Here is a 16,024-nt window from a genome sequence, read left to right on the forward strand (position 1 = left end):
TACGCCTTGGCGGGGTGCTGCATGCCTGTAATCCCACCACTTGGGAGTCTGAGGCAGGAGGATTGCTGTGAGTTCGAGACCAGCCTGGGCTACATAGATCCAGGTCAGTCTCAACTACATAGTGAGACCCTGTCTCAAAAAAAGAGAAGTGTACCTTGCTGGGGATTTAACTCAGTGGTTTCACCATCTGCCTTGCAAATGCAAGGTCCCAAGTTCAATCCCTGGTACAAAAAAAAAAAAAAAAAAAAAAGAATGTGGCCTACGTTATAAGGGCAGGGAATTAGGTTCCATCATTTGAAGAGAGGCATATCAAAAAATTGTGGATGTATTTTAAAACAATCATACCACTGCAGTCCAAAGTATATACAGCTGGGACGGGGATTTAGCTCAGTGCTTCCACTGCCTGCCTTGCTCAAGAACCCAAGTTTGATCCCGGTACAAAAAAAAAAAAAAAATGTATATACAGCTGCAGGAGTAACCTTAAAATATCACAGATGTTCTGGATCACCTCCTTCAATAATTATCTTTGGTACTGGTAAACAGAATGCAGCAAATCATCAAGAAGGTTATACACCCTGACCAAGTTTGAATTCATCCCAGGGATGCAGGGATGGCTCAACAGACACAAATCAATAAATGTAATACGCTGTATTAACAGAGCCAAGGATAAAAACTAAATGATCCTCTCAATAGATGCAGAAAAAGGTTTGACAAGGTTCAACACCAATTCATGATAAAAACCCTACAGAAAATTGGTATAGATGATCTTCATCTCAATCTGATAAAAGCCATCTATGACAAACCAACAGGCAGCATCATACTAAATGGACAAAACCTGAAAACTTTCCCTCTAAAATCAGGAACAAGACAAGGTTGTCCACTGTCACCACTCTTGTTCAGTATAGTTCTGGAAATGACAGCCACGGCAGTGAGACAAGAGAAAGAAAAGGTATAACGATAGGAAAGGAAGAAGTTAAATTATTATTTGCAGATGACTTGATATTCTACATAGAAGACCCCAAAAACTCCACCAAAAGATTTTTAGATTTGATAACCAAATTCAGAGGTGTAGCTGAATGTAAAATCAACACTCAAAAGTCAGTAGCCTTCCTGTACATGAATAACAGACTCACAAGGGAGCAATTAGAGAAACAATCCCTTTCACAATAGCATCCAAAAAAATGAAATGCCTAGGAATCAATCTATTGAAGGAAATAAAAGACCTCTACAATGAAAACTACAGTACTCGGAAAAAGGAGATTGAAGAGGATATCAGAAAGTAGAAAGATATCCCTTGTTCTTGGATAAGAAGAACCAGTATAGTAAAAACAGCCATACTTCCAAAATTGTTGCATAGATTCAGTGCAATCCCAATCAAAATCCCAACATCATATCTCACAGAATTTGAAAAAACAATCCTAAAATTCATTTGAAACCAGAAGAGACTGAGAATAGCAAAGGCCGTTCTGGGCAATAGGCAAAGCAGGGGGTATCACGATCCCTGACTTGAAATTATACTACAGAGCTATGGTGATGAAAAAACAAACAAACAAAAAATGGTATTGGCAAAAGAACAGACCTGAGGATCAGTGGCACAGACTAGATGATGCAGAAACAACTCCAGACATACTCAACCATCTTACCTTTGACAGAGGAGCCAAACACCTTCACTTGAAGAAGGATAGCCTCTATAATAAATGGTACTGGAAAAACTGGCTTTCCATATGCTGAAGATTGAAACTAGACCTATATCTTTCACCACACGCTAAGGTAAAATCAAAATGGTTCAAAGACCTAAATATAGAAGGAAAAATGGAATATAGAAGAGCCTGGGGACGGGGAGGGACAAAATAAAATTTACTTTTTAAAAAAGAGTTATCTTTGGGAGTTGGTGTGGTTAGTGCATGCTTATAATCCCAGCACCTTGGGAGGCTGAGGCAGGATTGAAAGTTTGAGCCCAGCCAGATGTGGTATTGCACACATATGTAATCCCAGCACTCAGGTGCTGAGGCAGGAGGATCTGTAAGTTTGAGGCCAACCTGGGCTGCAGAATGAGTCCAAGGCCAGCCTACATAGCGAGACCTCTTCTCAAAAAATAAAGTTGGATCCCACCTGGGCAATTCAGAAAGACCTTGTCTCAGAACAAAAAAATAAAAAGGGCCAGGGATTTAGCTGAGTGTGAAGGCCCTTGGTTCATTCCCCAGGATTGCCACTTCCCAAAAAATCTTTGGGATTTCTCCATCCTTAGTGGAATGTTGTCCCAACACAATAGTGTTAAAGACCTACCTAGAGATCTTACTATCTCCTTTTGCTACACCACCCTGTCCTCTGCACACACTCCTTTTAATTCCCCCAAACTGGGTATTTACTTATTTTGTAAGGTTCCCCCTTACTTTGTTGACTTTTTAAAATCAAATACTGCAGGACTGATTTAATCAGTACAAAATTGAAAGAGCTTTAGATCTGTAACAAAAACCCAAATTTAGGGAAGAGCAAATAGGAAAGAAGGATGGGGCAAGGAGGGTGCGGGAGCAAGGCACGCTGGAACTGGGGACAGTAACTGAACACTGTGTTAATACTTTTGGAACTCCTAGCAATCCTCCTGCCTCATCCTTCCAAGTGCTGGGATACAGGCATGTACCACCACGCCCGGCTGGAATATATTTCTGATAGTTCTTTGTCCATTAAAATTTTACATGCCCTTTAAAGGCTCAACTCAAATGTGTGTTCTCCAAGAGGCTTCAGTCCTGTTTAAAAGTAATAATTTTCTGAACTTTTTTTTTTTTTTTTTGGTTTTTTGAGACAGGGTCTCACTATGTAGTTGAGACTGACCTGGAACTCACTATGTAGCCCAGGCTGGTCTCGAACTCACAGCAATCCTCCTGCCTCAGCCTCCCGAGTGCTGGGCACGGCATTTTTTTTTTAATACTACTTAGGCCTTGCTACATATTTGTCTTATGGACACACCAACGTTTTATAAACCTTTTTTTTTTTTTTTTTTTTTTTTTTTTTTTTTTTTTTTTTTTTTTTTTTTTTTGGTACCGGGGATAGAACTCAGATCCTTACACTTGCAAAGCAGGTGCCTGAACCACTGAGCTAAATCCCCAGCCCCTTATAAACCTTTTTTTTCTAGGAACCCCCAATGGGGCTGCTGGCGCCTGCGCACTGGCGCTCTCGTGGTCCTCAGCCTCTGGCGTAGCGCGAGGGCGGTGACGTAGAAGTCCCCGCGCCACCTAGCGCTCTGCCGCAGTTAGGCGCTTGGGACTCCAATATGGCCGAGCAACGGCCTCCCGCAGAGTCGGCTGACCCTGTGTGCAACTTTCTCTTCAAAAAGCCCAGGCGGAAAGGGGCTGCAGGCAGCCGAAAGCGCCCAGTCTGCGACTTGGAGCCCGGAGAAAGCAGCGGCAGTGGTGATGAAGACAGCATTGTGGTTCGACCCGAGAAGAAGCGGACGACCCACAATCCGATGATCCAGAAGACCTGTGGCAGCGGGAAACGGAAGGCGGTTTATGGTTGTCTGAGCAGCGAGGAAGAAGAGGAGAGTGAGAGTTTGGGCGTGGTTTACAAGTCCACCCGCTCAGCGAAACCTGTGGGGCCAGAGGATATGGGGGCCACAGCGGTCTATGAGCTGGACACTGAGAAGGAGCAAGACGCACAAGCCATCTTTGAGCGCAGCCAGAAAATCCAGGAAGAGCTGAGGGGCAAGGAGGATGACAAAATCTATCGGGGAATCAATAATTACCAGAAATACATGAAACCCAAGGATACGTCTATGGGCAATGCCTCTTCCGGGATGGTGAGGAAGGGACCCATCCGAGCACCTGAGCATCTACGGGCCACCGTGCGCTGGGATTACCAGCCCGACATCTGTAAGGACTATAAAGAGACTGGCTTCTGTGGGTTCGGAGACAGCTGCAAATTCCTCCATGACCGTTCAGATTACAAGCACGGATGGCAGATCGAACGTGAGCTTGATGAGGGTCGCTATGGTGTTTGTGAGGACGAAAACTACGAAGTGGGAAGTGATGATGAGGAAATACCGTTCAAGTGTTTTATCTGTCGCCAGACCTTTAAAAACCCAGTTGTTACCAAGTGCAAGCATTATTTCTGCGAGAGCTGTGCACTGCAGCATTTCCGCACCACCTCCCGCTGCTACGTCTGTGACCAGCAGACAAACGGTGTCTTCAATCCTGCTAAAGAGTTGATTGCTAAAATGGAGAAGCATCAAGCTACTTCCGAGGGTGGAGCTTCTGATATCCCAGAAGACCCTGAAAGGGTCTAATTTCCATTATTTGGGTTTTCCATAATTGTTAGATCTCAAAATAAATATTTTGTTTTGCTTTTGGTAATCTTAAAAACAAAATCACAATTGAAGGAATGTCACGTTCTCTAGAAGGAATACTATTTGTTTTATATAAAGGTGTTGCAGATTGAATCAATATATTTAAATTTTCAAGAACTGTCAAAATAGCCACCCCATGTGCAAGTACACATTCTCAGAATGAATTGAAAACTACTCAATGCTCTTGTGAGCTTTGATGTCATTTTTCTTTTTTAAGAAACAATGTTGCCACCTAATGGAGAAGTAGATTGAAGACCTTTCAAAGTGGGTTATTGATTTAAAATTCAAAGGCAAAAGTTAATGGTTTATAGAAAAAAGATGGTTTTGTAGAATCCGAAATGAAGAAGATATGAGACCCATGAGTTTTAAATTTGGAGATGTGAATTAAGGCAGGAAATTTTGCTGTGTATATACACAATATAGAGTTCGTTGTACAACTTTAAAAAAGACTTAGAAAGTATTTTTTTTAATTTTATTGAGTTTGTTGGTACTTTTTAAGTATACAGTACAGTTACATTCATCATTGGGTCCTGTACCTTTACATGACAGATCTTGCTTCTCATTTTTCTTCCATACCCCTGCCCTCCCTTTGCCCCATTCAAAAATATTTAAAGCATACATTTTTAAAGAAGAGTTTCAATCTACTTGATTTTTTTTTTTTTTTTTTTTTTTTGTACCAAGAATCAAACTCAGGGCCTTGCACTTACCTGCCAGGCACTGTGTTGCTGAGCCACATTCCCAGCCCTGTTTTTTGCATTTTTTTAAAATTTATTTTTTTATTTTTTTTGAGACAGGTTCTTGCTATGTAGTTCAAGCTGGCCTTAAACTCACTGTGTAGCCCAGGCTGGCCTTGAACTCAAAGCATTCCTCCTGCCTCAGCCTCTTGAGTGCTGGGGTTACAGGTCTGTGCCACCGCTATGCCCAGGTTCTTACTACTTGAATAACAGAAGAAACATATTGGTACGTTGTAGTTACTTTTTAGTTATTTTAGTTTTCTTTTGACAGTGATACTGCTCATTTCAGCAAATTTAGCCTAGCAGATTAAAGAAAATTAAAAGTAACTGCCCTTACCAATTACACTACCTAAAGATGACCATTGTTAATATTTTGGGTTATAGTCTTTTTCTTCTGCTATGTAGAAATATTTTAAAATATCAAATGCTATTTTTATAAAAGTTATGACATGCAAGTTGTTAGGCTGATTTTCATCATACTTAAATATTTTAATGATATAATTTTCTGCAGAATCATATAAATGCATAGAATTCCATTTCGTAGAAACATTATTTGTTCTTTGCTGTTGACATTTGGACTTTTCTAGTTTTTCATTATAAAGTGTGAAGAACATCTAAGAAGTAAAGTTTTCTATCCTTTTTTTGGGGGGTGGGGTACTGCAGATTGAACTCAGGGCCTTGTGCTTGTGAGGCAGGAGGCAGCACCACTGAGCTAAATCCCTGGCTAGGATAACTTATTAGAAAAATATATAGGTTAAAGAATATGAACATTAGTAACGTGTCTGTGGTCTCAAACTACTGGGAGGTGGAGGTGGAGGTTCATAAGAATTGAGGCTGTAGAACTCTACGTTGATTGGACTGGGTGTCCATACATTGGTGGCATCACATGGTGACCATCACATGGAGTAGGGGACCTCTCGGTTGCATGTGTTGATCAGTAGTGGGATTGCACCTGTGAATAGTCACCACCCTCCAGCCTGGGCAGTGTAGTGAGGTCCCATCCCTTCTCTGAAAAAGCTCATGAGCTTTTAAAGGTGCTGCTCATTTCCTAGTTATCTTTTGAAAGGTTAATTTAATTAAGAGTTTGAGAGGCGCCTAGTGACATATGAAAAGATCATTTCCTCACACACCAGTGTGAAAAGTGTTTCTTTAAATTGATATGTTGACTTTAACTTTGGAATTATGTAACAGTCTAAGAGGCCATTAAAAAATAAACGTGTAGGGCCAGGGATTTAGTTCAGTGGGGCTGCCACCTGCTTTATAGGCACAAGGTCCCGAGTTCGATCCCTGGTACCAAAAGCAAACAGATGTGTAGAATTAGGAAGAACATCTGAAAGAGGTCATATTAAATGGAGGTTTAACCTGGGTATGATGGTTTAGGCCTGTAATCCCAGTACTATGGGAGGCTGAAGCAGGAGGCTTACAAGTTCAGACCCAAACTTGGCAATTTAGTGACTTAGTGATACCCTATCTCAAAAAAAGGCTAGAGATCAAGAGATGCATGTAGCTCAGTGCAGCAAAAGTCCTGGATTTAATCCCTAATATAGCAAAATAATAAAATGGAGATTTAATACAGTTAGAATGAGATCAAAGCTCTGGGGATTTAGCTCAGTAGCACCTCGTCTGCCTCACAAGCGCAAGATCCTGAGTTCAATCCTTGGTACTGCAAAACAAAACAAAACAACAGAGGTCACAGGGAGGAAAATTGTTAAGTATAAGGAGGGCCAATACTAGAAATGATATTAACTAAACCTATATATTAAGTGGTTACTATGCTAAGCACTTTACACATACCCTTAATCCTTGCCTTACCCCTATAAGATAGATACTATTGCTATCCCCCTTTTTTTTAACCTGGTAACCTGAGACATACAAAAGTTAAATGATTTGTTCAGGCAAATTGGTAGTGAGACAGTACTTTGTCTAATGGAAAGCCTTACTCTATTGCCTTTTGTGTGTGTGTGTGGCATGAGAGATTAAATATACCTATTTCATTCATATTCATTCTTGCCAGTAGACTATAGATCATTGCTTTAAATTAATTTATATTTCTTTGCCTTAAAATTTTATATCTTTTTTAGTCTACATAGTTTTAGAGAACATCCTGCTGGGCATAGTAATACATGTAATCTCAGCTACTTGGGAGACTGAGACAGGAAGATTGCATGTCTGAGACCAGTCTAGACAGTGAGACTAAAAATAAAAAGGGCCAGGGATGTAGCTCAGTGCTCCCTAGGTTCAATCTCCTATACTGGGGAGAGGGTGATCCTTCCATGGGAATCATGAGAAGATATTTTTTAGATTGATAATAGGAAGAAAGTTTTAAAAATGAGAACTGTTAATGAGCAACATGGTGTACTGAGATTTGAATTGGCTGGGGATATAGCTCAGTGATGCCATACCTGCCTGGCAAGCACAAGGTCCTGAGTTCAATTCCCAGTACTGGGGAAAAAAAGAAAAAGATTGGAATTAATGATATTTCTATCAGCACATTTTTTTCATAAGAGGAATTTTTATATTAAATGGTATAATTGCATAGTTTGACATTCCCTTCCAATTCTCAAATTTTGTGCTTCTGTCATTCTACATTTGAAGATATTTTGAAAATATGATTATGAGAAGAACTTGTCTGAATGCCCTGAGAACTGTTAATTATGAAAGTGTTTAAAACTTAATACCAATCTTGTAAATCTACTGAAGATTGAGGGAAATAAGGTGAGGACTCTGAATTTTTGTGTATATTTAGGACTAGAAAGTAATATATAATAGAAAATGTTTCCTTATTTAGTATTTTCTAGGAATACACTCCAGTAACCCTTATTTCCCATTGACCATTTTTTGTTTTTTAATTTTAGCTGAAAGAAAATTTAAGGGTGACAGAGAAGAAACATCTGGAGACTCTTAGAAGAATGGAAGGCAGATTTTTTGAAGAAAAGGTACAGAATATTAATGTTAACAAAGAAATGTTTCAGTTATTAGAACAACATAAGTATTTATATGCATTCTGAGACATACTGACTTTCCATCTGGTATTTTGTTAGAATTTTATTAAAAAAGAGCAGAACAAAACTTTGAAAACAAAGCCTTTTGTTCTAGAAGTCTCAGTTGTCTAGCTAGGTATGGTGGCACATGCCTGTAATTCCACTACTTGGGAGGCTGAGGCAGGAGGACTGCAGTGAGGCCAGCCTGAAAATACATAGCAAATATCTTGTCTCAAAAAAAACAAACCAAAACAAAAAGAAATCTCATTTTTCTAGTCCTTTTCTCCTTTCCAAAGATTATTTATTTTTAAAATTTATTTTTGATATATAAAAACATAAAAATTTTACCTATTAGCCAGGTATGATGGTGCACATATGTAATTCCAGAATTCTGGGAGTCTGAGGCAGGAGGATCACAAGTTTGAGTGCAGCTTTGGCAACTTAGCAACATAGCAAGATTGTCTCAAAATAAAATGTAAAAAGGGCTAGGGATATAGCTTGGTAGGAAGTTTTATTTGTGCTGCAAGTTTTGTTTGTGTTTGAGGCAAGAAAGAAGGGGAAGCTTCAGCTATATCGGTCCCTTTTATCTGGAAGACATAAAAGCTTTCTAAGCTCCTATATTTCTTCTTACATCTCATTGGCCAAAACTGTGTTATAATGATGCTGGGAAAGTGAGTGTTTTTTTTCTTTAACAACTAGTAGTAGAAGGAAAAAGTAGAATGAGAATTAAATGTTGGCAATCTATCCACAGCAGTGCCTGCCTCACCTTGTTGGTAGAAACTTCACGGGTATTTCTCCCATGCTTGTTTGAGCCTAGGGCTGCTGCTTCATGGCAGGAGGCTTTTCAGTAGGTCTGCTCATTCACCTGTACCTCAGTGTGCTCCACTTTCTCATGTAAAGGATTTCCTCAGGTTGTAAGTGCTTGATTTTGTTTTCCTATTTATTCCTTTCTGTTCCTTGAGCCACAAAGTGCTGTCCTACTGTCTTATTTTCGTACTTACTAGTGTCTGTTCTTGGAATGTCTTCTTGCTCTAGCTCCTTCTCCTTCAGAGCTCAAATGCCATTTTCTCAGAGAGATTTTCTAAACTCCAATATAAAATGTCCCCTGGTTATTACCTAATTGCCTCATTTATTTCATTTATGGCACTTATCACAGCCTCATAACTATTAAATATTCATTAGAGAGGTTATATAACATCAGGTTGCCTATGTGGGGTTGTTTTTTTTTTTTTTTTTGCCTATGTATTAACTGCTACTTACTAGCTGTGTAACTTTGGGCAGGTCACTAACCTCTCTTTTTGTCAGTCCTTGCTTTTGGGGAATCTTGTTCATTGGGTTGTCATGAGAAGTAAATAATACATGTTAAGCTCTAAGAACTGTACCTGGCATGTAGTAAATGCTCAGTATGTTAATTATGCTAATTATGGATTAATACTGGATCTTACCCTAGAATGTGAGCTTCGTTGAGATCAAGGATATTGCCTATTTTGTTTACCACAGAATTGCTGGTGTCTGAAACAACCTGGTACAGTAATGGTGTTCATTGGGTAAATGAATGACTTATTATACTGCGTTTAGCAGAAATTTCTTCCAGCTCTGGTTTCTTATATGGATGTGGCTTCCCACTCCCACCCATGTACGTGTCATGTTGTTTATTTAATGATGAAATTGAGAGGTACCCTAAGGTTCTTGTGTTCACATTGTCTTTTCTTGCTGGCTTCTCAGCCAGTACTTATAATTCTTCACATCTGTCCATGTGAACAGTAGCATTTTATTCAACTTTCTGAAATAATTACTTTTTTTGGGCGGTGCTGGGAATCAAATCCAGGGTGTTGTGCATGGTAGAAAAATATTCTACCACTGAGCTACACCTCCAGTACTGAAATAATTGCTCTCTGTTGAGTAAAATGTGTTGCAAGAAGTAGAAACGTGTTCACACAGCCTATCTCCTTTTTTAGCACCGACTAGAACAAGAGGCTGAAAAGAAGATAATAATGCTAGCCGAGAGAGCCCACCATGAAGCTGTGGTGTAAGAGACTATTGCCTCCTTTTCTTGGTAGCCTCTCTTGCTTCCTTGCTGGTCTGTTTTCTTCATAGCTTTTTGTCTTCCTCTTGTCTCCTGGTTTGCTTTCTTTAAATGTCTTGTTCTGTCTTCCTTGATGTTTCATTTTCTGTATTCCACTTCCCTCTTCTCTTCACTCTGTAGCATCATGCTCTAGTGAAAAGAACCTTGGCTTTGAAGTTGGACCTTGGATCTCAACATTGCAACATTTCTTAACTTTCTTGAAATTACAAAGTGTGATCAAAATACATAGAACCTTTAAATTTAAAAAAATTGTAACAGTAAAAGATATGTTGCCACTAATCCTCCTCAAAATCATCCCCCTTGTTTCAGATGCACTTATCACATCTTTCTTGCCATTTTCTGAAGCAGTTTTAAAAGTCCTTTTTTAGGGGCTGGGAATTTGGCTCAGTGGTTCCAGCACCTGCCTCGCAAGTGCAAGGTCCCGAGTTTGATTCCAAGTACCAATAAATTTTTTAAAAATTAAATAAATAAATGAAAGTCCTCTTTTATGAGTGTCTTTACAAGGTGTGATAAAAAATATGGTGAATGATGCTACCTAGTACCATCCAGTGAAAAGACAAGGTTGTGGAAACATTACAGTATGTCCTCGTCCATCTTATTCACCAGAACTAGTACACTGAGACTTCTGGGGCTTCCCCAAAGTCAAAATGGCCATGAAAGATAAATGTTTTGAAATGATTCAGGACATCAAAGGAATAATGACAGTGTAACCAAACTCATTCAGAAAAGGGGATGCCAGGCTATCATAACTTGCCATGATAGCCCATGCTATGTTTCCCAGATGCAGCGTGTATTTTGATCTTTGCTCTCACCCTTATTTTCTATTTACTCAGTCTAGGCTTGCTCAGGAGAGCCAATTTCTCTCCCACTCTTCATTTTTGCTTTCTTGAATGAACTTTGCCACTGCTTTAAAAAAAATTAAAAAAAGAAAGAGGATGCCAGACTGCTTCAGAAAGTATCAAGAATGATGGGATAAGTGTGTTTGGAGCAAGAGGGAGTATTTTAAAAGGAACTAATGGCAATATGTTTCTTACTGTAATTAAAACAAAAATAAAAATCACTGTCTTTTGATCACATTTAGTGAATTTCTTCATCTGAAAATGGGGCTAATATTAGCAAGCTTGCAGGATTGTCATGTGGTATATTTGCAGAAGTAACACTAGGTATGTTATATTGACAAATTAACTCCCAGGTCTCAGTGGTTTTTTTTTTTTCTTGCTCATCTTCTAACAATCCACTGTGGGCCTGGCAGCTCTTCTCTGATGCAAGCTGAGCTGCTTCCGTCTTGTACCTCTGCCATTTTGGATTCCTAGGATATGTTCAGGTTCAGTTATGTTGACAGGAGAAAGCATAGGAAACATATCTGGAAGTAATATATTATTTTTCACTTTCCTATAGGGTAAGAACTTAGTCACAAGACCCCCTCCTACCTGTTGTAAGTTAATGAGTGGTGGCTTTGTGTATATGTGGGGTGGTGGTGCTGAGGTTTGAATCCAGGGCCTCATGTGTGGTAGGCAAGTGTTGTACCACTGAGCTACATTCCCAACCCAGTGATGGTTGTTATTAATGTTAGAGGGTCAAGCAGTCATTATTCTTCTCATTTGGTAATATCTAAAAAGTAGGCCTATATTTTAGGATCTTATGTCTATTTCAGGCAATTGAATGCTGCTGGAAGAAATGTTTTTAAAGAGAATGTTTATCTCCAGAAAACTCTTGCATATCACCTGAAGGAAGCTGATGCTCTACAAAAAAACTCCCAGAATTTGAAAGAGAGTCATACCAATCTGTTACATCAAGAGGTCCTCACTTTCATTTACTCTTTGTTTCTTACCTTTTTTAAAGGATTGGGTTAGTGAATACTAATAATTGAGTATAATAATGATATATAAGGACAGTAGGACCATTTTTCTTCTGTGTGGATGATGTACTTTCCTTATCTGAAAGATTAATGTGGAATGACTTATAAAAAGCATTAGACTTAAAGCTGGGCATGGTGGTGCATGCCTATAATCGCAGCACTCAGGAGGCTGAGGCTGGAGGATTGCTACAAATTTAAGGCCAGCCTGGGCTACATAGTGAGTTTAAGGCCAGCCTGAACTGTAGTGTAAGGCCCTCTTAAAAGGGGAAGAAAAAAAAAAAAAAGAAAGGAAAACAGGAGGAGGGGGGGGCACAAAGCCCTCAGTTCGATCCTTTCATATATATGAAAGCCAGGCATGTTGGCATACACATGTAATCCCAGAACTCAGGAGGCAAAGACATGAGGATTGCCAGGAGTGCAAGGCCAGCCTAGACTACATTGTAAATTCAAGGTAGCTTGAACCTTGTGGCGAGACCCTGTCTCAGAAAAACAAAGCAAAACAAAAAAAGAGGCTGGAAAATTTTCAACTGGGCTTAATGCCCAGTAAAATTGGGATTTTATTACTAAGGAAGAAAGGGAAAAGGAAAGTGAATACTGAGAAAGGCAACTAGGAGACTACCATAGTTCCCCTTGTTAATATTTATTGTCTGGTTTTATTGATTTTGCTAATATAAAACATTTAGTTTTTCAGAATTTTAGAGGAAGTGTGAAAAAATTTCATAATTAGCAAAATCAGTGGATTGCCTTCGCAAGTTCAGACTTCCTATGCATAGAAATACCAAAAGGATTACCTTATTCTGGTGTCAAACTTAAGTCTCATGAAGTAATAGAAATTGTGGAGGAGATTGTAGGTTCTAGAATGATTAAAGGAAAAAAGAAAAAAAAGCAACCTTTGCCTCTCTCATCTTTCTGTTTTTAGGAGATCAATCAATTACTAATTAAGGAGAAGTTTTTGCAACTTACCCAGCAGAGAGCACAAATCCACATTCTTCAGAAGAAGGTGGTAAACTTGGAGAATGCTCTGAGTTTTATAACAAGAGAGTTTGAGGCTGAAGTTTTGAAAGTGAAGCAACAGGCAGTGATAGAGAACCAGGCAGGTCAGGTAGAAATTGACAAGCTGCAGCAACTTCTTCTGATGAAGGACAGGGAAATGAACCGAATAAAGAAGCTGGCCAAGAACATACTGGATGAGAGAACAGAAGTGGAATGTTTCTTTTTAGATGCTCTACATGAAGTGAAGCAACAGATTTTGACAAGCAGGAAGCATTATAAGCAGATAGCACAAGCTGCTTTCAATTTAAAAATGAGAATGGCATGTGCAGGAAAAACAGAATACCCCCAGATCAGGACATTTGATGGCAGAGAACACAGCACTAACAGTGTGAATCAGGATCTTATGGAAGCTGAAAAATGGTACTGATAACACTTTGATATATTGTCTTTTGTGCTATTTTTGTGCCCCTTAGAGAAATAAGAACTCAGAAAAGTTCAATTTGTTAATTTTAACATGACCATATAATTTTTGAAAATCAGTATAATAATTCTTTGTAATGATTCTTTATTTACATTTATTTATGACATTCTTTTTCATTCAGATGTTGAACAGATATCTCATTAAGTTACATGAGGATGGGAACTGATTACTCATCTTATATACCTTATTTTTAGCAGTGTCCATGGTTCAGTCTATGTTCTTAGTAGATGTCCCTTTTTTCTTGTGACAGAAATTTGATAGAAACTAGATTATTTGTCCTATAGAATGTCGTTGTGATATCTTTGGACATTCTTCTTTATCTTTTTTCATATAAATTGGAAATTGATTATAAAGGCTCGATTAGATTTAGGTTAAACTTTTTTTGTAGATGAGAAATAAATAAGTGTCTTTGTTTATAAAAGACATGACCATATGTGTAAAAAAATCTGGAGAGGTTTCCAAAAAACTTACCAAAAGTAATAATGAAATTTAGCAAGGTGGAGCCAGGGATTTAGCTCAGTGGTTCTGCCATCTGCCTCACAAGTGCAAGGACCTGAGTTCGGTCCCTGGTACCACACACACACAAAAAAAAAATTTAGCAAGGTATCAGGGTACAAACTCAATATACAAAATTAAAATGAGCCTGTTACTTTAAGGAAAATAATTGGTAATGTTTGCTGCCTGTGATAAAAATCAAACTTTCAAGCAAAAATTCTGATTTTGAAAAATTTGTTCACACCATTGTGAGCTTAAAGGTTTACTAACATTTAAATAATTAAATAACATTAAATAATTTTGTAATTTTTTTTTTTTTTTTTTTGGTGCTTGGGTCCTTGTGCTTGCAAGGCAGTCACCAGAACTACTGAGCTAAATCCCTGGCCCCATTTTTGTGATTTTGTTTGTTTGTTTTTGGTGATACTGGGAATTGAACCCAGCACCTTTATACTAAGCTACATCACTGGCCCCTTTTATAGTATTTCCATTTTGAGACAGATTTCACTAAATTGCCCAGGCTGTGCTTGAACTTAATGATCCTCTTGGCTCAGCCTCCCAGAGTGCTGGGTACATGTTAGATTACAATATTGTTGTTTTGCTCCTTTGCTTAATGTTTGAGCACAAATATTTTTTCATGTTATTATAGTTTTTGTCATTTTCATCTTTATGACTATATAACATTTTTTCCATTGAGTTTATTGGTACTTTTTAGGTATACAGTACAGTTACATTCATCATTGGGATCTTGTACCTGTACATGACAGATCTTGATTCTCATTTTTTCCCCATACCCCTGCCCTCCCTTCACTCTTCACCCTTAAAAAACATTTTGTATTGACTAGCATATTGGTATAGGCCTTAACTTTATGATTTGGTAACATACATAGTTTGCTTTATAGTTGGTATGTAATATTCAGTTACAGTATGAAATTTTTGCTGTTTTTACATATTTTATATTTTTTCACAAGAAAAGCTTATTTTGACCACATTTTTCCTTTTCCCTTCTTCACCTCTTGAAATTCTTTAGGACAAGTACTCAACGTAATGTGGATATTGGAGATTTGACTTGGGAGCAGAAGGAGAAAGTCTTGAGGTTGCTCTTTGCAAAAATGAATGGTTTTGTTCCTAGGTAATTTCCTACTTCTTCAGTGAAATGCTAAGTTGTTACCAATTATAGAAACCACATAGAAATAGAAACAGTGAACTTATTCTTTTTTTTTTTTTTTTTTTTTGCGGTACCAGGGATTGAACAGGACTGTGAGGCAGGCGTGGTGCCACTGAGCTAAATCCCCAGCTCTTTATGAACTTATTCTTATTTAGAATTAAAGAAAATATATTTAAAGACCAGAAAATACATAGAGTTCCATTGTCTAGTCATTGCAGTTCCCAGAGATAAAGAATGGCAGATGAATGAATGAGTCTGAAAAAAAGGATGTCTTGGAATTGATGGGGAGAAAAAAAAAATTTTTTTTTTTTTAGACAGGGTCTTCCTATGTAGTTCAGGCTGGCCTTGAATTCACTATGTACCCCAGGCTGGCCTTTAACTCTCAGTGATCCTCCTGTCTTATCAGCCTCCCTACTGCTGGGATTATAGGCATGTGCCACCATGCTCAGCTAAAAGACTTAATTTTATATTTAAGGTGATGATTACTATAATGATTTCTAAGAAGTTAAAACATTGCTAAGATGAATGTGTAGCACTCGCAGAGACATAATAACTAACAACTGTTGAGGTTTTGTTGGTTTGCAAAGGTAAGTAAATGATTTTAAGGTGATTATTAATCAAGGGATTCTCTAATATAAGAAAAAGTCATAGAGCCAGGTGAGGTGATGCAGGCCTATAATTCCAGCACTTTGGGAGGCTGAAGCAAGAGAATTGTAACTTACAATTTAATGAGACCCTATCTAAAAATTAAAAATAAGTAAAATTTAAAAGGGCTGGGATGTAGTTCAGTGTAAATCTCAAATACTGGAGAGAGAGAGAGAGAGACAGAGAAAGATGAGAGAGAGAGGGAGTAACCCTTAAAAAGAATTTCTCGATTCTGTTGATTTCT

General features: G+C 38.3%; 2 protein-coding genes across 3 annotated transcripts in view; both read left to right on the forward strand.

Annotated features, from left to right (window-relative positions):
- The window catches only part of Bbof1 (basal body orientation factor 1), a 41,522-nt gene that overhangs the window by 11,443 nt on the left and 14,055 nt on the right, over positions 1-16,024 (forward strand). For both annotated transcript variants that reach the window (XM_010645482.2, XM_010645483.2), the window contains exons 5-9: positions 7,932-8,012; positions 10,016-10,086; positions 11,798-11,942; positions 12,921-13,414; positions 14,998-15,099. In XM_010645482.2, coding sequence (XP_010643784.1) covers positions 7,932-8,012; positions 10,016-10,086; positions 11,798-11,942; positions 12,921-13,414; positions 14,998-15,099 — 893 coding nt within the window. The remainder of the gene's footprint in view (positions 1-7,931; positions 8,013-10,015; positions 10,087-11,797; positions 11,943-12,920; positions 13,415-14,997; positions 15,100-16,024) is intronic.
- On the forward strand, positions 3,174-4,850 carry LOC104877124 (E3 ubiquitin-protein ligase RNF113A-like). Its single transcript, XM_010645481.3, has one exon. The coding sequence runs from the start codon at positions 3,272-3,274 to the stop codon at positions 4,280-4,282; it is 1,011 nt and encodes a 336-aa protein (XP_010643783.1). The 5' UTR covers positions 3,174-3,271; the 3' UTR covers positions 4,283-4,850.

The sequence above is a fragment of the Fukomys damarensis genome, unplaced genomic scaffold (genome assembly GCF_012274545.1).
Source record: "Fukomys damarensis isolate Sample0158 unplaced genomic scaffold, DMR_v1.0_HiC HiC_scaffold_21, whole genome shotgun sequence".
NCBI lineage: Eukaryota > Metazoa > Chordata > Mammalia > Rodentia > Bathyergidae > Fukomys > Fukomys damarensis.

Excerpts from the sequence above, each read along its gene's own strand:
- LOC104877124 (XM_010645481.3), top strand. The coding sequence starts at position 3,272 with ATGGCCGAGCAACGGCCTCCCGCAGAGTCGGCTGACCCTGTGTGCAAC.